This window comes from Austrofundulus limnaeus, unplaced genomic scaffold, assembly GCF_001266775.1.
Source record: "Austrofundulus limnaeus strain Quisiro unplaced genomic scaffold, Austrofundulus_limnaeus-1.0 Scaffold0, whole genome shotgun sequence".
Classification (NCBI taxonomy): domain Eukaryota; kingdom Metazoa; phylum Chordata; class Actinopteri; order Cyprinodontiformes; family Rivulidae; genus Austrofundulus; species Austrofundulus limnaeus.
Genome location: NW_013952402.1, coordinates 9,262,724 through 9,286,246, shown reverse-complemented (window position 1 = coordinate 9,286,246; position 23,523 = coordinate 9,262,724). Strand labels below are relative to the sequence as shown.

Sequence of the window (23,523 nt, the reverse complement as noted above, 5' to 3'; positions counted from 1 at the left end):
CGATGTTTTATGACTTCTTTGATTTCAAAACTCAAAAAAAAAAGTCAAATAAATGGTCAATATTTTATTTACAGGAAAAAAAGGGGTCATTTTATAAAGATGCGTTAAATACATTTGATATGACGTCACATAAACAATGCATATAACTGGTAATATATAACTGGTAATACGATTCATGATGGTAGAATTGAAATGAAGCAACTTAAAATTACAAAATAGATTTTAAAATTATGAACTGAAGGGGGGAAAAAGTCCAGCATTCATTAAAAATAATAATAAAAAAATAGTCAATGCTGATGTTAGTATACAAAAACTATAAGATGTTGATATGTGGCGGCAAAATAAATCCAGAAATTCATACAGTAACAGCACTGAACTCCAGCTGACCATGAAAAGCGTTTACAGCATTACTAGATGACAGGAAAAAAAAGCTTGAAAAACAAAAGGATTTTAAGAAGGGATAGTTTTAAACAAGATAAAATGAACCAGTTTGGAGTTCAAAAGGGTAACATTTACGTTTGCATGTTTTCTTTAGCTCAAATCAGTGCAAACCATTGATTTCCTTTAGAATTCAAACTGAACAATAAATCAAATCAGCAACAATGCTTAACAAAAAAAAAGCAACGTAACAGTTGACCTCTATTTGAAAGGTAGGGGTGTTGTGATCAGACTGAAATGACACGGTGTGCTAAATAAATAAACTTTTATTTCAGCTCACAGGACGTTAAGTTTTTGGAAAGCAGTTAGTGATCAGTCTTCACATCTTAATACATTCTATTTATTTTGAACCCACAATCTTACACTTAAAAGAAAAACTTCATGACGACATTAAACAGCGCACAGACAACACTTTCACACAGTCGTACAACMATTTTTTCTTTTGATTCATGTTCCTTCATCAACACTGACTTTTACATGCAGCCAAACTAATTCTCTGAAATGAAATTCGCTTAAGTGAAATGTTCAAAATGAATTTTTGTGAACAGAAATGATTTTAAGTGCAAAGTATTCGGAGGGAGGACCTTTACTTATGCCAAGCAGCAGGAAAGCACAGGAAAAAGGGTTGAAAAGGCTTAAGAAGGAAACACACGAGGCACTGGAGATTATTCWTACTGTCGCAGGCTGTGCTTCTGTTAATCTGACGAGCATGGCTGACTTTAGATCCAAATCTCAACATGCTCGAAAAAGTGCAAAAATCATGAGATGTTTCCCCAGGAAGCTGGAAAAACAATCAAGTGAGGGAACGGTGTGTAGGCACATCATGCTCTCAAACAATAGAATCAGATGCAGAAATTACTTCTTTTTTTTAATCAGCAATATAAAATCAAAGGCTTTGTAGGGAAAACGCAGTGAGCACAGACTTTGACAGATTTGTAGAACAAACACATGAGGCTATAAACCAGAGTTCTGCAGGTTGGGGATGGGGTAAAATTTGGACACTCGACTCTGGGTGGTGGGGTTAAGGCATTCGGATTCACCGCTCATTTTGAAGAAGACTTCCTGCTCCTGGAGCTTCCGTGTGAACTCCTCCTCCAGAGCCTGCACGGTGCAGCACAAAACAAAGGAATCAGACGGTGACGACCACCTGCAAGGAGTATTAAACTCTCCAGAATGAAAGGTGAGAAAGTAACATTTTATTTAGAATGAATAAAAGCACCTTCTTCCTGGGTCTGAGCTTTTCTCTCCACTCCTTAATCTCTTGGCTGTGCTCCTCGTCCAGCTCCTTCAGCTTCTGGGTCTCATGTTCGACTAAAAGGTGGCATTTCTCATTCTGAAACGAATGTAAGGAAACGGTGTCAAAAATAACAAATTCTGCACCTTTTTACTCTTTATTTGGCTGTTCGGCCATTTAGCAGTACTGTCTTCTGAAAGAGCCTTTAATGTCCCAGATTTCAWAGCAGACTTGTGGAAATTTTGGTGCTCTTGGGCTGCACTGTGTACGAGTGTGAATGTGTATATATTAGTGTGTAGTTGGATGTGAATGTCTCTAGATTTGAAATTACAATTCTAAAATTTAGTATTAGAACAATTTTAAATTACCTTCTGTATTACTTTGTGTGTGTATATATGTTTGTTTTTCCTCTCATAATCTTATAAGACTCTGAAARCCGGATGAATGTCAAGTTTTATTATGAAGTATTGGAGAAGGGGTAGGATTAAATAAGTTTTACTTCTTCCTACCACTTTTCAGACATGTTAAATGGGATTTAAGTGTTGTGTGTGTATGTATGTATGTATGTATATATATATATATGTATATATATATAGGTGTGGGCACATTAAGTATTCATTTATATAACAGGTTTATTTATTTTGTATACATTCATTTAAAATAGTTTCATTTATTGATATAAATTTATTTTACAAGGGGTTCTATATGTTCAAAATATGTGTGCACATGTGTCTATGTGTAGGTAAATATGTATACACATACAGATTCACACTAGTGTTAACCTTGATTTGCTCTATACAATGAATTTGACATGTATGAAATTATTCAATAAAAAAATGGGGTACACCACAGTACTATCACAACACCCAAGTCTACTGTGAAACATTACATTGCTTTTTAATTTAATTAATTTAAAAGTGTTTAAAATTTAAAATCCTGAACCTTCTTGTGTTTTATGCATTTTGTCATTAACTCTTAAAATATAGAAAAAAAGAGTAAAAAAAAGAAGAAGAAGCGATATGTTTTATCCTGACCTGCAGCTGCTGCAGCTCCCTGATGTTGGAGTCGCACTGCAGCTGCAGATCTCTCATCTGGTTCTCGTGTTTCTGGTGCTGATGGAGTCTCTCGTTCTTCTGCCTCTTGTCTTCTTGTGAAGCGAACTGGACCAGGGAGACAAAACACAGACAGCTGTGACAACAAACCTCCCCACAGAATGATGTGGACAGTGGTAAGCCACGAGACAAKCTCTGAAGATCAAATAAAGCAGCTCATTACAAACAGCCCACTGTTCAAAACCAGTGCATTTTACTGCTTTTTAGATGATTTCTTCTGTTAACAACTGGGTATTTACATAGCAAACAGTTTGAATCAGTGCAGTTTGTACAGTAGTTGTACACTTTACGACTCACAGATCAAGAAAGACGTCATTTCTTTGATGAACTAATTACACAGGGCTAATCCTAGGTGTGGCTGTGTGCCAGAACAATACCATTATGTCACAAGCACAAATGACAAAGCAAGATTTGTGTGGGCACCTGTTTAATTCGTTCTCTCTCTTGATCCGGAGTGATGGCTCCCGTGGCGGTGATGCGGAGGCTCTTCTTAAACATGGCCATGCGAGTCTTGGCATCGCTGCGTTGGATCTTGGGCAGGCGAGCCCTTTCTTGAGTTTGCTTGTTCTTCAGCTCCTCTATCAATCGCTGGTTGTAGCGCTGCATCTGCTCCATTTCCTGGAAAACAAACACACACACAGAGTTTTGTAGTCCAGGGTTATTTATTAAAAGGCAGAATTTACTCTCTGATCTATGGAGCCTGTTCCGTGACATTGGTTTAAAAAACAAAACAAAACTTTTTTGTGGTCACGAGATAATAACGCACAGCTGCAAGATGCAATTTTTAATGCAATGACAGGCACCGTACTGATGGCCTACTTTTTCATGCCGCTTTAACAGCTGATGTCTCTGCATGAAGTACTGGTCTTTCAGCTGCTGCTTCAGCTGCTGGTGCTTCTCCTGCAGGTGGCGCTCCTCTAACTCCCACATCGCCGCCTCCCGAGCTGTTAGAACAAAAACATGACGTAAAGCAGTGAATTTGCATGATAGATAGCTGGGGTTGTACGTACAAATGAAAACAAAAAAACAAAAAATAATAATAATAAAAAAGAAGCTGTCAACAGGATGAACAGGCTTCAACATGTCCTCACAGACAGCAGTTGACTGCAGAAGGTCTGTAATTATCCACATGGTAGATTCACTATTTTATCCACAAACATCTAAATCTGCTGTAGATTAAATGTTTGTCCATTAGGAAGCTGCATAGCAGACTGAGCTGGTTTGTTTGCCTTTTTATTAGAATTACTGGTAACAGGTTGATTTGAACTGACAAGGAAGAAAAAACTCTGAGTCACATTGTCTTCACTCATCATCACCTCACTTATCAGCTTTTACAAGCTACGAGGCTTTCTGTTCCCAGYCTCCGTCTCTCACCTCTCATTAGCTGCTGTTTGTGGTTGAGGCAGTCCCTCTCAATGGTGGCTATCTCCAATTTATGCTGCTGGATAATTTTCTTCAGAGCTCCGTCCAGCTCTTGCTGCTGTTTCTGCAGAAACTCCTGCTCCTATGGAGCCACAGAGAGAGCCAAGAGTGAGSAGCAGAAGAGTTGAGAGATCGTAAAGTGGGACAGCGAAGAGGCAAAAAGAGAAAACAGGACAAAATCTAACAATACAAATGTTTTTTATGAAAACTTCCTGGAATTAAATAATATATAGATATAAAAAAACAGATATCCACTTCAAAATCAGCACAACACAGAGCGCCGGAGTGTTACGCCATCATTTGGACTTGTTACAGGAGACACTCAGATCAATGGATGACAATGATCCACATTTGAAGTTATGAGAGAAGAAAATGTTCAGTGAACATTCAGACTCTATTTTATGACCACAGTGAGAATAACAAACTGCTCAGAGCACTGCCCAAATCTTACATAACTAATTACTAGGTGTGTAATACAACTAGTTAAACCATGGCAATAAATATCTATTGTCTGGTACTGCAAAATGAATCAGAGGTTTAGTGGAGTCCATTTATGATTTTAAAGGTGCGCCACATCTGAAGGTCATAAAGTCATAAAATTAGTTTTTTTTTACTACTAGAGATTATCATCATCATCATTATAAATCAAATGGTCATAGCACTATATAATAACACAGTAGAGTGAAGGATAATTCAGTACTTAATATTGTTTGCACACAACACTCCCAAACACTGTTTAAATCTAGCAGACTACTCAATAGGGGTGTAATGATACATCGATCTATATTGATATGAATGGTTCATGATTCAGTTATATCGAGGCAAAATGAAAATATTGATCTATATCGTCATCATAAGCTCAGTGTGAATCAATATCATATGCCCATCTAACACAGTCATTGTGTTAGACGGGCATATCGATCGCAGACTTGTGAATTGAAATGAATCGAAATCGTATCGTGACAGACTTTGTGCCGACGAGAAATATCGACTCGTCATCCAAACATAAAGATGTAATATCGTATCGTGATAAAGCTGGTGATTTACACCCCTACTACTCAACCACACTTATTTCTTTACAAGATAAAAGGATTTTAAGCATCTTGTGAGGTTGTCTGTTCATATACAGACCTTGCGGTTGAGCAGAAAGTCTAAATAAATACTGTATGTACCCTACCAACTCGATCCAGTTTTATGTAAACAATACCACACAAATACCATACAAAATACACAGACTAGATGTACAACGAGGTTTGTGGTTTTTGTGGAGGAAAAATACTGAGCAGGAGGAGAAAAACCACTCCACACACAGTCGTAACAACACAAATAATACAGGAAAAAAAATGTCTCAATGAAGCCCATGCTTACACGTGTAGTTCTTAAAAAGTAAAAGTGACCGATGCAGTCACTTCACTTCACACACGTCTAAGTATGGGTCAGAGACGGAGAGAGAGATGGGGTGGGGTGGGGTGGAGGGGTGGGGCACTTACATCCTGCATCTGAGCGTTGAAGAGTGCACATGAGGACAACTGAAAAGATTGTATCATAACCTGGGCCACTGCCTGCGGAGGAGAGCACACAGCGGACTCGCCCTGATCAGGGTCAAACAGCACACTGAGGAACGCTCACACACCCACCAAAATAAAATGAAACAAAAGAAAAAAAACAAAAAAACAAAACACACACACACCAGTTCCTCCTGTCTAACGCAAGGACATGGGTTTACCACTTTGGGTCAATTAGTAAGTTTGAAGCGAACAGTTTTGTTTTGTTCCGATGTTAGGAGGAAGCCAATAATTAGTTTATCATAACATGCTGGAGAACAGTTCAGAGCGTTTCATTTGAGTCCAGCGTGCAAAACAAGTGATACGAGGGGAGAACGGGGACGTTGTCAACRTTATCAACTTTAAACTCTAAAACAACAACGTTCGGAGAGTTATTTCAACATGGATGTGTAACAAAAAGTTATCTCAGGTCAGGATCTGGTAAATTATTAGCAAACACTTCCTCTCCATTACAAACCTTATTGTTCGCTCTGCTCTGATGAGGTTTAATACAATATTTAAAAGATTACATAAGTAAAGCTTAAAATGGGACAGTCTAAAAGAAAAAAATCGTTTTTTCCCCTTTGGTTTGGTTTTATCATTATAAAACCAAAAACAAAGTGCTACTTAAAATATATAAGATTTTTTTGTATTTGTAGAACTGAACAACATAAAGTTTATTTATCATCAGAGAAAAACGAAATATTTACATCTGTAAGTTATGCTTCATGTAGTGACCTCATGTACACTTAAAATGTGTACACTGTGCTGCTGTGTGTATCACATTAAGATACATAAGTCAACAACATATTAACTACATGTCTATAATAAAGTTTAAAAGGCAACCCCACATATAAACTATAACATTTAACTGTAAAAAACTGTTTAAAGCAGCAGGTATTTTATAGCTGAATGTCTCTATATAATGTTAATTGATAAAATTCACAAATGACACAATTTGATTTAGTGTTATCTCTTTTTGTCCTTAAAAAACTGAGCAACCTTCATGGTAAAATCTGAATAATATCTAATCAAAGATGATATACTGACAGAGAGATTACAACTCAGCTGGTAGGTGATCTGACAGGAAACAGAAAGCTAATCTTTATGTGAAAAGGTCAGAGGAAAAGAAAAAAAAGTCAAGTTGTGTTCAGACGCTTTACCTCTGCAGTCTTAAGAAGCGACAGGTCCTCTTTTAAGCGCTTCATGAGCTCTTTTCTCATGTGTTTAGGTGACTGTCCAACTTCCTGAATGGCCTACAGTGTGCAAGTACGCAGAAACTAGTTGGTGCAGTTTCTGAAAATCTACCAAAGCTGGACAACAACAGGGCACAGGAGGAGACATGCACGGCCCACTTTCAGTACAGAGACCCAGCATCGGATCACCGCGGTTTCACCTCAGCATGCTTATTTCCCACAACCTCCTTTGGATTTTCCCTTTTCAATGATTCTCAGTGTGCATGACAACAAATCGTGGCTCTCAGCTTGAACTGCATGGGTTAGATTTATGTCAAATCAGTAGACGCATGCCAGAAAATGTTAGTTTCAACAACAGCTTCACTACTTTGATTCTATGAAGTCCCACAGTCACAAACTACTTTGATTATTTTGACTTTTGAATTAAAAAAAGCAGAGTAACTGAGGTGGAATGTTTGAATGAATGATACTTTATTGATCCCATGAAGGGAAATTAAGAAATATTACTGATCTGGACAACGCTGAAACATGATTAACAAATACACACTGGACATATTCGGTTATTAAAATAATATGTGTTGCAACTAATTATCTTTTACTACTGATTAATTAGCTGATTGTTATTTTGGTGATTATTGCTTGCTCTTACAAAGTTTAAAAACAGAAGCAAAACAAGTGAATGTAAAATACTATTTATAATTTACGTTTTTGGGGATTTTTAATGAATATTTTAAATAAGAAATTCCCACAAAGGGGGATTATGAATTAATCTTACATCAATTACTCATTTCAGACCCACTTGAGACTTTTCCATTTCAGTTACTCTGATGCAAGACTTGTAAAATTTAACCCAAAGGAACCCAACACCTCTTCAGAAAAATCAGACAAAAGTTGGCCATACAGAGACCAGCGCAAACTCACACACTCATAAAAACAAACATGGTTAGTTCAATGCACATTTTGAGAACAATTAACAATAAAAACGATTTTAAAGACAAAAATCAGAGCTAAGAACATACTGGAAAAAGAAAAAAGCTTATAGTTTGTCTAAGATTTATAATTTTTGAAAAGAAATGATATTTTCTGGTATACTATAAGATTTAACTGGCCTCAAAATACAAAGAGATGCACCACAACACCCAGCAAGTAACTGCAAAGCACAGCAGAAAAAAAGTCAAATATTACCCTGAAAAAATAGAATAAAATAAAAAAGCTGCACACATCAAACCTGTAAGCCCAACTAAAACATCCAGCAGAGCAATAAAATGATCGTTATAGAAACAAAAGATAGAAGATGCTTATAAAAAAWGCAGAAAGCTGAGGACACCATAATATGCTCAGCCAGAAATAAAAAAAAATCTCTAGTAGCAAAGTATTTCAAAGGAAACAACCAGAAGGAGAAACAACAGAAGCTTGGAAAAGAGATACATGATGAATTCAACAAAAAAAAAAAATCAAAAGAGGACTCAGTCATTCTGCGGCCATCGTTAGCTACAAGGCTGAACAGCAGGGGACAACATTCACACAGGATTAGTTTAACAAAACATTCAGATTAAGCCACAGCTATGTTGTTAAACACATGCACTATTAGACAGCTCTAACATGCAAAACACTGCTAGAAATGCAAACAAAATTAGCCAACTCCCACTCAGAAACAGGCACTGTACCTCCTTCTTCCTGTTCTTCAGCATGTTTTGGAACTTGGACAGTTCTTTGTCTTGATCTGCTTTGATGCGTTTGGCTTCGTCTCGGAGCCGGCTGGTGTGATCCTGTTCCAGTCGCTCAATTGTCTGTTTCTGCTTCTTTTCAAGATTCTCCACTTCTTGGTCATATTGACGTTTCTTTGTCTGTASGATTTAGAGATACAAAACTGTTGTTGATGTATAGACCAATACAGTTTGGATGAACCTTGTTTTAAAAAGGGAACCCGACCTAGTTGTAACATTAGACTTTATTTGATAAACATTTACTTCAACTATGGGGATAGTTGGTAATATATAGCAGTTAAACCATTTCTTTATTTTTTCATAGGGTCATTTTTATTTGAAATATTCTGAAAATAAATGAAATATAGCATTTTAAAACACGTATAGAGAGAACAAATCCTCACAATTTCCACCTCCCGCTGTAGAAACGTTACGTCGTGTCGCGGGATCATAATCTCTCCCTCCCTCCTGCTGCACGTTGCGCAGAGAGAAGCATTAACTCTAGTTTCTTCACACCCGTGTTTTCAGAGAAAAAAAATAGTTTTTATGTATTGTTATCCAGAGATGAAAAAACAATTTGTGGACGTTGTTCAGTCATAAATCCATCTTGTTGACGTAACAGTCAGTTCAATAGGCTCACTGTATGGCAGGCCGACATTACATTTATTTGGCTTCACCACTCTTACATTCCAGTTATCTGAAATTGTTTTATGACTAGATTAGACAGATTAGTTACTTAGGATAAAATAAAATGTTTTCTTTTATTATTTTTGTTTTATTTACTTGTTTTTTTTAAATTTGTAGATCTTTCCAGCTTGAGCTTGTTTGTTTGTTGAMGTTGATTTTTGAAAATAAGAGGCACATACAATGAGTTTTTTTTCCCTTCACTATGCACCCTTTTAATTCAGGGCAGGATTTACTTTGTTTTTTTAATTCTGTACATAAATGGTTCTGTTTTTATGAATGAAAGAAACAAAAACAAATAAATAGAAATCTCAATATATTTTGACAAGGCAAGATAGCTATTTAAGTTATCTTTAATTATATTCTGACTAGTTTAAATAACGTCAGCTTTATCATTAAGTTGTAGTGAGACTCCAGTTCAAAATATCTGCAATGTATCTTTAGATATCAGATAGGCTATATAAGATTCAATTAATGCAAATTTCAGACTTTTTCATATTCTGTAAATTGTACTTAAAACAAAGCTGCTGCTGTTGATAGTTCTGTTTTCATAAGCAGCCCTCCCAAGGCCAGTACTCCAAGGGAAACACTGATAGACACTGGTCTAAATTTTTTTTTTGAAGATGTATTTGATAAAACAATTGACTGACTGTGGATTACTCAGTCTGCAATGTTTGCATCTGCTTAATCAGATCACCTATGTACCTCTGTGTGTAACCATGTTAATATTTTTGAAGTACAAAGTACAGTACATGTTTTTCTTATTTTATCAAATTTTGAACATTTTTGTTTCGGGCAGGTAACTTTTCATGTTGGGGAGGTAAAAAAAAATCTTGTCGAACCCTGATATGATGTTAACTATGTATGAACATCAAATAAATAAATAAATAAATAAATAAATAAATAAATAATAATAATATATATATATATACATGGCGTTAGTTAGCTTGGAAACTAATGCTGTATGACATATGTATTAGCTTGGGTGCTAACGTGAACGCTAACAGGCTAAGCTGAGGTTCTCCTTCAATAAAGAAACTCTGTTCTCCATCTGCATTTTCAATCACAGGCCAAGTCTTTTCTACATTTCTATCTTCTCCTCTCTGTCAACATGATCTGGTTTCATTTTTAAGGGTTGATCATCAGATATTGTCCAAGATTAACCTTCAGGATRGATAGAGCTCACAGTCTCACACTGGAGCATCCAGTAAACATTGTTATTTACCTTTGCGGGATAAATAATATGGCGCCATCTGTGGGACAATATATTTAGAGTTTTTACAGTTGAGGTAAATGTTTATCAGTTAATGTCTAATGTGACAACTAGTCAGGGTTCCCTTTAAGGYTTTTTATGTTTATGTGACATGGAAGTAAATGTGTCATGTTGAGCTTATTATATTTAGATCAGATCTAAGATGAAGTGGCTCATTTCTGAGGAATTGGCCCTCAAAGATGAAMAGAAGAGGGGAAAGTAAAAGTTGTCAAACCACAGAGGTACAAACATAGAGACTCACAGTAGTTTCCTGTTCAAAGCGCCGGTAGATCTGCTCTCTTTGCTGCTGCAGCTTGTTGCTCAGCTGCTGTTGGGCCCTGTGCTCCTCTTTTTGAAGAAGGCGTAGCTCTCTCAGCTCCTGCCGCCTAAAATACAAATAATAAAAAAGACAGTAATTGTAATGACAAAATATCCCAATATTTACTTTTTTAACTAATTTAAGCAAAACTTCTGACACAATTTTTATTTCTAATGTAGAATGCATAGCTTTCCTCTTTATTTAAAAAAGAAGTCTACTCCTTTTCTTCTTTGATACTTCTAGAACTAATCATTTTGGATTACGTTGTATGTTACTGACATAAGACCATGAACCAAAGAGAAAACTAAGATAGCACAAGCAAAAACAGAAGAGCCCAGCTTTTGTCTTTAAAAGGCAACACTGGAGATGACAGTAACACAACACAGCATTAATAATGACAGTTAACCCATCTGGCATTTGTAAAAAGCTGTGGGAGTTGTGAAATGAGCAAGAACTATTTAAAGCAGACATGTTAAACAGGTCACGTTCCATAAACAGCGTGTCGAGCTGACTGGATGCAGCCGTACCTCAAAAACCTCATCTCCTCACTCTTGGTGTCATTATCTGTCACTATTTTGGACGTCGTCACACTGACTTCCACGCCATCTACCATAAACTTGCGTGTCTTCTTCAGGGTCTTCTTCTGGCGTTTCGACTCCTACCAAAACACCAGTGATGCTTTAGAGGATGAAATGATGAAGCCAGAGTTAAAGACTGAGTAACAGAGTGTGATACAGATTATTTTACCTGCAGAGATATGGAGCCTCCCTCTTTGCTCTTCGACAGGAAGCTGGAGATGGACAGATTGAGGTCAAGGCTGTTGCTATCAGCGGCAGAGCTGCTTCCAGAGTCTGAGTCCTTCTCCACGTCTGACTTGACCACAGCAGGGCTTCCATGCTCCACCTTGGCTTCTGAATCAGCTTCACTCTCTTGAACAGAAATGGCATCTTGGGACGTGATTTCATTGGCTTGAGCTGCTTTCTCCTCATCTTCCTTTAAGGAGTCATCTTTAGATGCAACCGTTTGGTCAGAAACCTTAGACACGTCTTTGACCTCATCACTGACTACATTGGATTCATTTGGTGCTAGTTCTTGCAGTTCGCTCTTCTTTCCTGACAGATCCTCTTGTGAAGGCTGCTCTGCTTCTTCAGAGGTCTTAAGCTTTGGTTTCTCCTCCAACTGACTCTCTATGATCTTGTTTTCTAACTCGGCTTCAGTGGAGGACTCCTCCACACAGGTCTTGATGTCTGTGTCTCTATTTATCTTTGTGTCCAATAAATCTGAATTTGAACTCTCTGTGTTTTCATTTGTTGCTGTGACATTGTCTTCTAACCTGTCTTCTGTCACTTCATGTGCTGAGATCTCCTCGTTTGATTTGTCGCACACTTCTTTAGGCAGCATGACTTCCTGTGATCTAGTTTCTGTTTGCGTTGGCGCCTCCTCAGGCTTCTCTTGCGATTCTACAGAATCTTCTTCTTTAACCTGTTCTGGCTCTTTTTGTTCTTCTATTACTTGGGTAGTTTCCACTTCCATTTTCTTTTCCTCTGTCTCCTTCTGCTCTCCCATTTCTTTATCACCTGCGTCGGGTTCTTGGGAATCTCCCGAATCTACAGTTTCTTTTGTTTCTGACGCCACAGGTTCAACAGAAACATCTCCAGTCTGAGCCGCTTCCGGTTTAGCACTGGAAGAGTCTTGAGAGGTTAAATCATTGCTGGTCTCCATTAGTCCAGAAGCCAGGTCTTCATTACTGGCATCTGACACCTCATTGAGCTTCTCCTCTTCATTCTTATCCGTTTCGCTTGTTCCAAGTCCCTCATCAGAGAGCTTATCACTGGTTTGGTCCTCAACAGGTTCGGCTTCGRTCTTTTCTGTAACAGACTTGAGGTGGGAGGGAGTCGGTGGAACTTTGTCATCCTCTGAGCTGGCCATACTAATATCTGATGGGGCTCTTTTGTGCCCAGGAGCTGCCTGAAGTAAGAAAAAAAAGAGAAAAAAAGAAAACAGCACTTTGTCATTAAACGAGCCGAGTGGTCAAAGATTTTCTTTCATCCATAAATGTTGTGATGACTAATTGGATCTCATTACAGTCAGGATACTTATCTCTATTCAGGCTTACTGTGGCAACATGATAAACGTTAGAAAACCAAAGACCTGTGCTTTCTGTGGATTTACCGTATTTATTCATATATATGATCTCGAGTATAATGCGATCATCATTTTTTGAGCTTAAAAAGCATTAAAAATCTAATTATCAGTAACCTGGGTACACTACCCCCCCCCCCCCCACACACACACACACACACTTTATGGATGATTTTTAGGGTTAAATTTCTAGTATTATGCATAAATAAATACAGTAAATAGGTCATTCTAAAACAATGGAGCTAACTAAAACATTTTTCTTGATTAAAAGTCAAAGTTCCTGCTAATGACTACACCCACAGCATCCCATATCTGAACACCATAATCTTTGTTGTAAACAGTAAAACTACCCACCACAGGTGTATCAGGTTCATCCTCCTCCTCTTCCTCTTTGCTATCTTCAAGCTCCTCTGTGACTTCTGCTTTGGCCTCAGCTATAAGCTCTCTGACAGGCCTGCTGTCAGTTACGCTTGTGACAAAAGGATGCTACATACAGAAAAAGAACATAAAAAATTGTTTTTTTCCCTCAAAGTGAAATAGCTTTTAGAGCAATAAGCAAAACAAAAAAAACCTAACTTTTTTTAATAACAAATTAAATATACTGAGAAGAATGTAGTCAATGCTTTTGTACTGTGACATAACACTAATAAAAGGTGAAAAGCTCACCTGCAGAAGCTGGACTGAATTCCACCTATTGTCCACATTCTTGTCCAGAGCTCTCCTCAAAAAGTCATTAAATTCTGGAGACCTTTAATAAATAAATAAATACATAAAGGTCATAAAATGCTAACTAGTTCTGGCTTTATGGACTCGCATTTATGACAGTTGAGGTAAAAAAAATACAAATTTAATCATACAGTTCCTGATTTAACACTCCACACATCCTTATCTCAAATCTATAAACGTTTCACTGCCGCCTCTTTTATTATCACAGGCACACCATCTCACCAGCGAGAGGGGTGCATGAGTGTGGGCGGCTCAGACTTGGCTATTTTCAGTAACACCCTCATGGGATTCATCTCGTGGTTGGGCGGTTCAATCTGTGCCAGTTCTATGAGAGTAACCCCGAGGGACCAAATGTCGGCCTTGTAGTCGTACGGACGGTCTTTGGAGGTTTCGCACATCACCACCTCTGGTGCCATCCTGCAAAACAGAGTGGGACAATGGTTGGCACTTATTTAAATGGGCAGAACGCCAATTAAAGATTTGCATGAATTTATCTCACTCTAGAAAATGAAAAATAGGATGTTTGGTCTAAATATTTAAAGCACAGTCCGTTCAAAATTCAAGTGGTCTTTTCAAGCATTTCCCATTCATTCCTGCTGCAGAAAATGCAAGCACAATTATCAGATGTAAATAGTAGCATGCCTGATTACTGTACATTTAAGCTGTGTGACTCACCAATATGGAGTGCCAATGAAAGAATCTCTTCTCTGTAATGTGTTGGTATTTTTAGCAGACACTCCAAAATCAGCTGAAAGTAGAAATGAATAGCAATTTGTTTCATCAGCAAAGAAAGCACAGGTTTTCTAACAAATCTGAGTTAAGCACATTAAAGTGACTGTGACGCCAAAGTTTTGTAATATCAATGCATTTTTGAAAAGATAACATTGATAAAATATTGCAAATAAATCATGCTGCTGAGATGAACAGTTGTTGAGATTTTTTTTAAGATTTTTGTGAAGTAACAGGAAGTGATGAATGTCTGAATGTGAACAGAGCGTTGATAAAACAGCTAACAACTAAGACTGTAGAAAATAATCTGCTGTTTCTTTAGATTATTTTGACTCACTGTCAGAGAGAGATGAAGAAGAGTCAGAGTTCAAATAATATTGTTTCAATAAACAAAGTTCCTTTTCTTAAAGTTCCCCTTTGACGTCACTTCCTGTTTCATTTTGGCTGAAATATGAAATATGCCAGTTATGTGACAAAATGATTAAATCAGTCTATTTTGCCAAGTTTCTTAAATATAAATATATTGTCTTAGACTTTTTGTATTCGCTTTAAAATCAATATTTAAAGCTTTCAGGGCACATCTCACACAATCAGTAGCCTGTGCAGCTGCAGTGTTTCAGCCTGCAGTCTTCTTCTTGCACTACTTACAACATCTACATGTTAGAGGAATAAAAAGATTTATCAGGTCTCTGATGACTAGCTGGATAATTATTGTTTGCCAGACTGCTGTATGACCCCTCTGCCTACGGAACATGACTCATCAGGGAGAAAGCCGAATATGTACGCCACAGCTGCATCATGAATAGTTTACTTGTGGAAAGTTATGTAACATATCTGACGTATCACCAACTACAATACACAAGTAGCATTTATAAATTACAGTACTGGTATTTTTAGCTTTAAATGGCAAAGACATCCATTGCAAAAGGTGAGAGTTGTTTTTTTTTACCTAATTTTACTTCTCCATCCAAGGAGAGGAGAATGTTTCCAGCTTTCAAGTCTCTGTGGATGATCTTATTTTCGTGGAGATAAACCAAGGCCTCCAACGTCTGCTTACACACCACTCGGATCTGAGGCTCAGTCAACGGTCTCTCCAGTTCTGAAGAACAACACATGCAGTAAACTGAGACATGAGCATCTAATGTAATTTGTCAACAACAAACAACAGTTCCTGAAGGAAAARCTTTACTTTTAGTGTCCAATGTTGCTCAACAAATATAGGTGAGTCAGACCAAGAGTACAATGAATACACATTTACTGTAATACTTTAATCGACTGTCATGTTTGCTCACAATAAAAATAAAAGAAGTTACACTYCTCCTCAGGCTTCAAAGCAATACTTAAAGTGCAGACTGTATGACTGGAATAACCCCGCCTTGAAACCTGAGCTGCAATAATTACATAGTTGGAGCGGCCTCTCAAACTGGGAAAGGAGGAAAAAAAATCCCACTGTGGAGGCTTTGGGATGGAACAGAAAAAGTTGGCACCTCAGAATGGAGCAAAGAAAAGCCTCTAGAGCGTTATGGAGCTTTTCTGTCTCTTTCAGTACGACGGGGACTTACCCAGCATGATGGCATCGACCGCACCACCGGCGCAGAACTCGATCAGAATCTGAAAAATTAACGTGGAATCGTAAATAACTATACTGGAATAAGGCTTCAACTTGACTCTCAAGGAACATCATCTGCTTAAACTAAAAGCTTGTGTTTCCAAAGTAAGCAGGCAAAGTGACCTTCGGTGGAAAGACACAAGCAATCCCATTCTGTGTTATAGATTACACTGAAGAGACATTCCAAGGAGACAATCAATCGGACACTAAACACCCATTCTCTGCATCTACTACAGACATGCTTTACAATTGAGTATGCTCYAATGTGTCAGATTAAAACATCAGTAGATGTACTTAGTACAAACTAGAGGCAACTATAAAAGACAAAGTCTATTAAGGTTACAGCTTTTTAGGTTTTACAAACTGCATCACAACACAATAAATTTCAGGCAATTGAGTTTAATTACTATACTGCAAGGATTTTGCAAGTATCATGAATGTGTTTTGTAGGCAAAGACCCCTGCCTGAGGACCATTCATGCTTTAATATCAACTTTTTATGTGTCTCAATATATTTTTTGTCATCACACTAAAATGAACAGCTGTCCAAAGCTAAATAAACAGGACTAACAATAACAATACAGCAACTTCCTGAATGAAATGTACAGAGCTAAATCAGTGTTCCTACAGCTTACGGCAAGTTAAATTTAAGACTTTTTAAGACTTTTTAATGCCACCTGACATGAAATTTAAGATTAAATTCACAACACAAATGGAAAAATATACAGCGAAAATTTCACCCAAACGTTTGTTTTAACACAAAACAACTAGCTGTGAGAGAGGCAGTCAGTAAATTATTTTAAAAAATAAATAGCTACCAATTATTTTAACATTTGAGATGAATTACAATTATCCTACTTACAACATGTTAACATTTTAAGACCTCTGAAATACCGAATTAAGACATTTTAATGCTAATTAAGGCCTTATATTTGGATTGATGAATTCAATGCCTTTTAAGACTTTTTAAGGATCTGCAGGGACCCTGTAAATGCATGTTTAAGTTCTTCAGCTATTTTTTATTGTTTAAAGCCAAAGGTAAAGGTTTAGTGTAAGTGGCCCAGATGTTAACACAACACCTGCTTGACAATTAGACAACCCTACATAAAGCTCTATAAACTGYTTGTCAGCTTCCTTAGGATTTTAAAGTGTAAACTCAAGTAAGTGCTTCACCTCTGTCTAAAAGATGATCTAGTATGAAGAAATCTGAGCAGAGGCAACAATAAACATCACTAATTTAGTCCAGAAACTGGGCAACTCATATAAATACATGAAGTTCATAGTTACCCATTCAMAAAAACATTCATAGTAATTCTGTTGACAACATACAACTCATTCTATTACACAYTCAGCTTTAAGCTTCAGCTGTAGTAGCTAATTTAATAGATGACACTTAATTTTATTAGCTTTATCAGCTTCTACAATAAGATATGTGAAAATAAATCAGAGCCAATATTATTGTGGTTTAAGGAAATAAAGTGAAAGAGAAAACAGTGAACAGCTATAAGGCTTTGAAGCCCAATAGCTGCAAGGTTAGTCAAGTTCTCCATCTGAGCTATTAATAACTTGTTTCATAGTAAGCTAAGCTTATTTATAGGTATAATAAATTAATTGTTGTCTGTTTTCCAAAATGCAAGCAACACATTCTTTTCAATGTGAAAAAAAATAGAACAGGCATTAACTGAACCAGATGCAAAGCAGAGACAGTTGTGTGTTTATCATGCTGCTTAAGCACAAAGGCCAAACGTATGACCTGCATTCAGCCATGAATTATTCACAGGCACTTTCTCCAGCCACCAAAACCGCTCCATTATCTTCCTATAGTTGTGGCCTGTCCACAAGGGGCGGTCACATGACACCACCTGACAGGACGTAATTGCTCTGGGGCCTCTTAGTGCTCTCAGAATGAGACCRTGTATTAATCCCCGACTCTTTGTTCACAATAAAACAGCTGCATTAGGTTGCCGGAGCAGAAAAAATATTTTACAAGAAATAATCTTTTTTTTTTGGTCACATTTTCACTTCTTGAAGTTGTCTGACGGTCAAAATAGRTTCAAAACATTATCTAATACAGGGGTCTGCAACCTGCGGCTCTGGGGCCACATGTGGCTCTTTGGTCCCTCTGCAGTGGCTCTTTGAAAATGTGACCAAACATAACAGAATTTTTATTTTATTTTGTTTTGTTTTTATACCCACAACAGAAATCGATTTATATGCAAATATGTGATCAATACTACTAATACAAAAAGTAAAACATGTTAGCTCATGCTAGCCTGTTGTTTACTTAAAGATGCCAGTTTGTTTCTATGCTCTCTCTCAAATCCATCGGAATTACCTTTAATCAATTTGAAGACTACATAATAAGAATTAGAAAAAAATATGCCTGAATATTTCAGTTGTACTAGTTTTTATGAAACTCAGTATAAACTATATATGGTATTTTTCTTGTTTACTTGTGGTCTTTTTATTTGTCCTGATGTGTATAATAATAAATAATATAATAATAATAACAATATTCGTTTAGTTTTATAATGTCACCTCTACTGACCGTAAAAGTTCCCAAAAAGGCCTCGAAAAGGCCCATGGACCACCAATTGATAATCACAGTTGAAGCTTGTTTTGCGGCTCCGAACACATYTTATTAGTGAGACAAGGAGCACAAAGGTTGCAGACCCCTGATCTAATACCACAGTGAGGAGCTAAATGCTTAGTGTTCTCTGACAGGCACTATGCCACTTACCCAGAGTTTGCCTTCAAAATAGAAAGCATCCAGCAGCTTGACAATGTGATGGTGGTTGCAGGAGGCCAGAATGTCAATCTCCACCATGTAATCCTCCAGTTCTTCCTCTGTTTTTGTGTCAATGACCTTAGCAGCTGCAAGTGTCCCATTTAGCTTGTTCTGGGCCTGTAAACCAACATACAACAATAAAAATATAGAGTGCAGACTAAAAATGTATGAAAACAAGAAAAAAACGACATTGAGCAGTGAGTTAAAGCCATATGCTGATTTATATATATTTTTAAATTGTTTGCTGGCTACACAACAGCAACACTGGCTTACTATCAACTAGCTTAATTGAAATTTTATACACAAAAAAGAGCCAGTTTTGAGTTGAGAAATCAACATTAGATGTCCGGCATTTTTAACAATCTGAGTATCTCAAACCTTGAAATAAATTATTAGTCAGACAAAAATATAATTACAATTATCTGAATCCAATCATGTAAAACACACCTCTTTGCTGCGTGACCACAACGATCAAAAACTGATTTGTGAAGCGCATTTACTTCCTCTTCTTGTTTTCACAATTCATGGTGTTAAATACACACTCCCATTGTTAAGCAAAAAGAAAAAAGTAAAACAGATTAATCTATAATTGACTGATGCTGTAATACGTCCCAAAACTTTCACCTAAARTTAGGGTGTGTGGAAGATGGTGACAGTAAAAAATTAAAATAAAACAAGAAGCTACGAAGCTATTTCTGGCTGGTCAGGAACTTAATGTTTATGGATACAGACAAAATGTCAGGGAGGCAACGAAAAAAAAAACAAGACAGGGTGTGTTAACACTTGCTGCTGTGTCAGACCCTAAATTTAAACACTTTGACCTAAGACGCTTTCCGTCTCTTCCTTTTTGTGCTGGCTGTCTGTTTGGCAGACTATCTCTAATACATATTTCCACTGGTAACTTCACAATGCAATGCATCACTTCACTGAGAACCCTACTGTCTTTCTGTATAAAAAAAAAAAGTATTTTAAATCAAACAAATGAGAGCTGGTGAGTCTCAAACATCTTATATAAAAAATAAATTTGGCATGTCGTAAATTAAATATGAATAAAAACAGGATAATGACATCATTATGTAGCAGGGGTTTTCAAACTGTAAGGTACACCTTACAGTAAGGCGCGCAAGAGGTCTTGAACAGGGGTGTGGGATGAATCAGGAAGTAGGGAAATTAATGTAAATCTTACGTTTACACTGCTGGTCTTAGATTTGATTTTTTTTTGTACAGATCTTTTTTATTGCTGCGCGATGCGTCACATTATAATTAAAACGGGACCTCCTTCAGGCTTCAGTATGAACCGTGAACAGTTCAGAGGGGCTCGGTAGAAAAAGAAGCGACGTCACACGCAGCGAGCTTCATTTGAGGAAGTAAACACACATGCTACATGTGTTAGCATGTGTGCTTCTGAAGTTCTTGTGCAATCAGAAATGATTAAATTATTATCTGACATTGTTGTTAGGTCCGGTGTTTTAATCTTGCCTCTTGACGGATTCTACGGCACATTTTATTTTTGGAGCGAAGCGACAAGCGGAAGGTTACCACGGGCATGGTCCGACACTAACTTAGCATCATCTGTTGCTGCAAATTCTCAGTCATCCAGGACATGGGAAATGAAAAGAAAGAAAAAAAAAGATCATGCAACTGGACTTCTGTTCTGTAGCTGAAGACAAGCTCAGACAAGTTCTGTGCTCTAAACTCCAGGCAGGTTGGGACCATAATAAATACATGGATCAATCCGYTCACAGGTACCTCAGTGATGTTATGTCAGGTGAAATGAGACATGAGCGTTGAGAGTTGCTTTGTAAAACATCTGATACATTGCATTGTGGCCAAAGACAATCAGATTTGGGTACACATTTACCTGCAGTGTGTGAATGTAATCTAAAAGTAAAAAAAARRAAAAAARRAAAAAAAAAGAAAAAAAATTGTATAGGTCTTCTGGACGGGTTCTTCTCTAATGAAACGTTTCGTCTCTCCTCCAAGAGACTTCTTCAGTCTGAGAGTTTCAGGCAAAATTCAGGCTTTTAAGCCCTGCCTCCATGTGACTGATACTCACATCACATGGCTATCGTTGACACCTAATWAACACCTATTGTTAACAGGGGGTGGAGTGATACTGGCAATAGCAGCACTGTAGGAGGGGGACAACTGAAAACGGAGGCCTCCACCTCTGTTTAATGATGGACGGTCTTTCTTCACAAAAATGGCTTCTTTTACTCCTCTCTCAAACCAACGTTCCTCTCTATCAAGAATGAGAACATCCTCATCTCTGAAAGAGTGACCGCTGGCCTGTAAATGAGTGAAAACTGCAGAGTTCTGGCCATTAGATGTAGCTCGTCTGTGTTGGGTCATTCTTTTGAACAGTGGCTGCTTTGTTTCCCYGATGTATAACTGGTCGCAGTCCTCCTGGCACTTAACAGCATATACAACATTGCTCTGTTTGTGCCGGGGCACCGGATCTTTGGGGTGAACCAGCCTTTGCCGTAATGTGTTTTGGGGTTTGAAAGCCTGCGTTGCAGTGCTCAAAAGCCTGAATTTTGCCTGAAACTCTCAGACTGAAGAAGTCTCTTGGAGGAGAGATGAAACGTTTCATTAGAGAAGAACCCRTCCAGAAGACCTATACAATTTATTTCTTTTTGATTTTTTACCTGGATTACTGAGATACATCAGGACAGTAAAAAATAAGGGGTTGTTGTAAAGTAAGGGCATTTAAAAGAAAAAATAAACAATTTTAAAAAGCACAGATGTGTTTATTTTCTGGGGGGAGGCAGTTGTTTATTTGATCTCTCAGAGGTACACTTTGAAAAGCCCTGTAATATTGTACATGGACCTTCAGACTTATACATGTGATAATTAAAAAATGACTTCCCTTTCTAAAGTAGAATACAACCTGTGCTTAAGGCATATAGAGACGTTTATCCTCCATTGTTGCTCATTTAAATCAACTGATTCAAACTTGACAGGCAAAACATTTCTACCACACCTAAAGGAGGCAGCCATCGGGTGCTTGTGAAAAAGCTCCGTCAACAATAACGCAACCTAACAAAAGCATCTTCCTTTCCCTTGCAAATGTTTTACTATGGATTAATATGTCAACTTAAACTGCCAAAATAAAGTCCAATAATCCTCTTACAGTAAGACAACCAGCTAACCACACGAGACAACTAATAAAGGCAAAAGAAGATTTAAATGGACCATTAAGAGCTCCAGGCAGGAAGGAACTGCTTAAGCAGCACAGAGAGAGAGAGGTCGCTTTACRAGGAAGTCAACACAAAATAATTCATTTTGAAAAAACATTAAACTTGACAACAACTGAATGGAAACGGATTTCTCCAAATCCTAAAACAGTCGATACATTTTGTTTATTTTAAGCATTTTTATTTAGGTTTTTAAGAACCCTAAACAACTTTGTCCTTTTGACTAGAACACATGCTGGCAAAACATGGCCAGGATCAGCCCTGTAGACATCCTAACATGTCTACAAAAACTAGAAAAACTAAACAACTTGAAATAAATCCACGAAAACAAAAGTTTTATTACAAATAAACAAATAAAAAAGKAAGTTGGGCAAAGTCAAAACAATGTAGAAAATGCCTTTTTACCAAATTTTAAAAAGCACTTTATGGTTGTTTTTTCCATTGTTGTTGCTCAAAACAGGCTTAAATGTTGCTTTAAATAGATCAAAGTTTGTGCTGACAGAAACAGACTAAGAATTGAAATSTCAAAAAAGATAAAATAAATAAAAATAATATCCATGTTACTAAAATTTACTYATCTGGTTAGATTGGTGTTAAGATTGGGGCTAAGATTACTGGGTAAGACAACAAATAAGCAGATAAGTACATGGGTATAAACTGATAATGCCAGAGTATGAAATGCTAACGTTTGGCTATGACTTTGGGTAACAAAGCGACAAAAGTAAAAAGCTACTCAGATMATATAGGTTGCCAAACAAATAAAAAAAGTAAACAATTTTTTTTGTGTGTTCTTGCAGACGATACTGTGATATACATGATAGGATTCAGGTGGCATGTTTTGATTCAACACATCATCCTCTGACTCAATTTAAAGTCAAAATGAAACTCTTGGCCTAGAGGTAGTTTCATTGTAAATGACAGTTTCAAAAAAAGATCTTTGTCCAAAAATAACAACAATGTATCTAAGAAAGTTAAGTCTTCACTTTTTTTATTTTATTTTATTTTTTACCATGGTTAGGTCACAGATGCAACAGGTCCAGGATATAAACCCAGACATCCCTCTCCCCAGCGATACCACACTCCTTCTGGGGGATCCTAAGGCATTCCCCAACCAGAGAGGATATATAATCCCTCTGGTGAGTTCTGGGTCTGCCTGGTTGTCTCAATCTATCTGCCGCTCCATCCTACCATCACTTGCGAACAGGATGTCCAGATTAGGGCTGCCACGATTAATCGATTAATCGACGACTAATCGATTATTAAAATAATCAATGACTAATTTAATTAGTCATTAGATTATTATTAATTATTAATCGTTTTCTTTCTTTTTTTGTTGTTCTTTACTTTGTTTTTCTCTCCAAACTGCTTTGACACCTTCCACTGCCACATCTGCCTTTCTGTCCTTGACACACATGCACAGTAGTGG

General features: G+C 37.2%; 1 protein-coding gene across 2 annotated transcripts in view; it reads right to left on the bottom strand.

Moving 5' to 3' along the window:
• Positions 1 to 51: 51 nt before the first annotated feature.
• slka (STE20-like kinase a) overlaps positions 52 to 23,523 on the bottom strand; it is a 25,409-nt gene continuing 1,937 nt past the window's right edge. The window contains exons 2-19 of one of the 2 annotated variants that reach the window (XM_014002224.1): positions 18,853 to 19,017; positions 16,067 to 16,115; positions 15,454 to 15,603; positions 14,451 to 14,523; positions 13,998 to 14,192; positions 13,716 to 13,797; positions 13,404 to 13,535; positions 11,655 to 12,875; positions 11,435 to 11,565; positions 10,851 to 10,974; positions 8,614 to 8,793; positions 6,914 to 7,006; positions 4,159 to 4,288; positions 3,604 to 3,728; positions 3,208 to 3,402; positions 2,707 to 2,832; positions 1,658 to 1,771; positions 52 to 1,539 (exon numbers count right to left, since the gene is read on the bottom strand). In XM_014002224.1, the coding sequence (XP_013857678.1) occupies positions 1,393 to 1,539; positions 1,658 to 1,771; positions 2,707 to 2,832; positions 3,208 to 3,402; positions 3,604 to 3,728; positions 4,159 to 4,288; positions 6,914 to 7,006; positions 8,614 to 8,793; positions 10,851 to 10,974; positions 11,435 to 11,565; positions 11,655 to 12,875; positions 13,404 to 13,535; positions 13,716 to 13,797; positions 13,998 to 14,192; positions 14,451 to 14,523; positions 15,454 to 15,603; positions 16,067 to 16,115; positions 18,853 to 19,017 (3,432 nt within the window). In that variant the 3' untranslated portion in view covers positions 52 to 1,392. The remainder of the gene's footprint in view (positions 1,540 to 1,657; positions 1,772 to 2,706; positions 2,833 to 3,207; positions 3,403 to 3,603; positions 3,729 to 4,158; positions 4,289 to 6,913; positions 7,007 to 8,613; positions 8,794 to 10,850; positions 10,975 to 11,434; positions 11,566 to 11,654; positions 12,876 to 13,403; positions 13,536 to 13,715; positions 13,798 to 13,997; positions 14,193 to 14,450; positions 14,524 to 15,453; positions 15,604 to 16,066; positions 16,116 to 18,852; positions 19,018 to 23,523) is intronic. The other variant, XM_014002233.1, reaches the window with a different exon arrangement.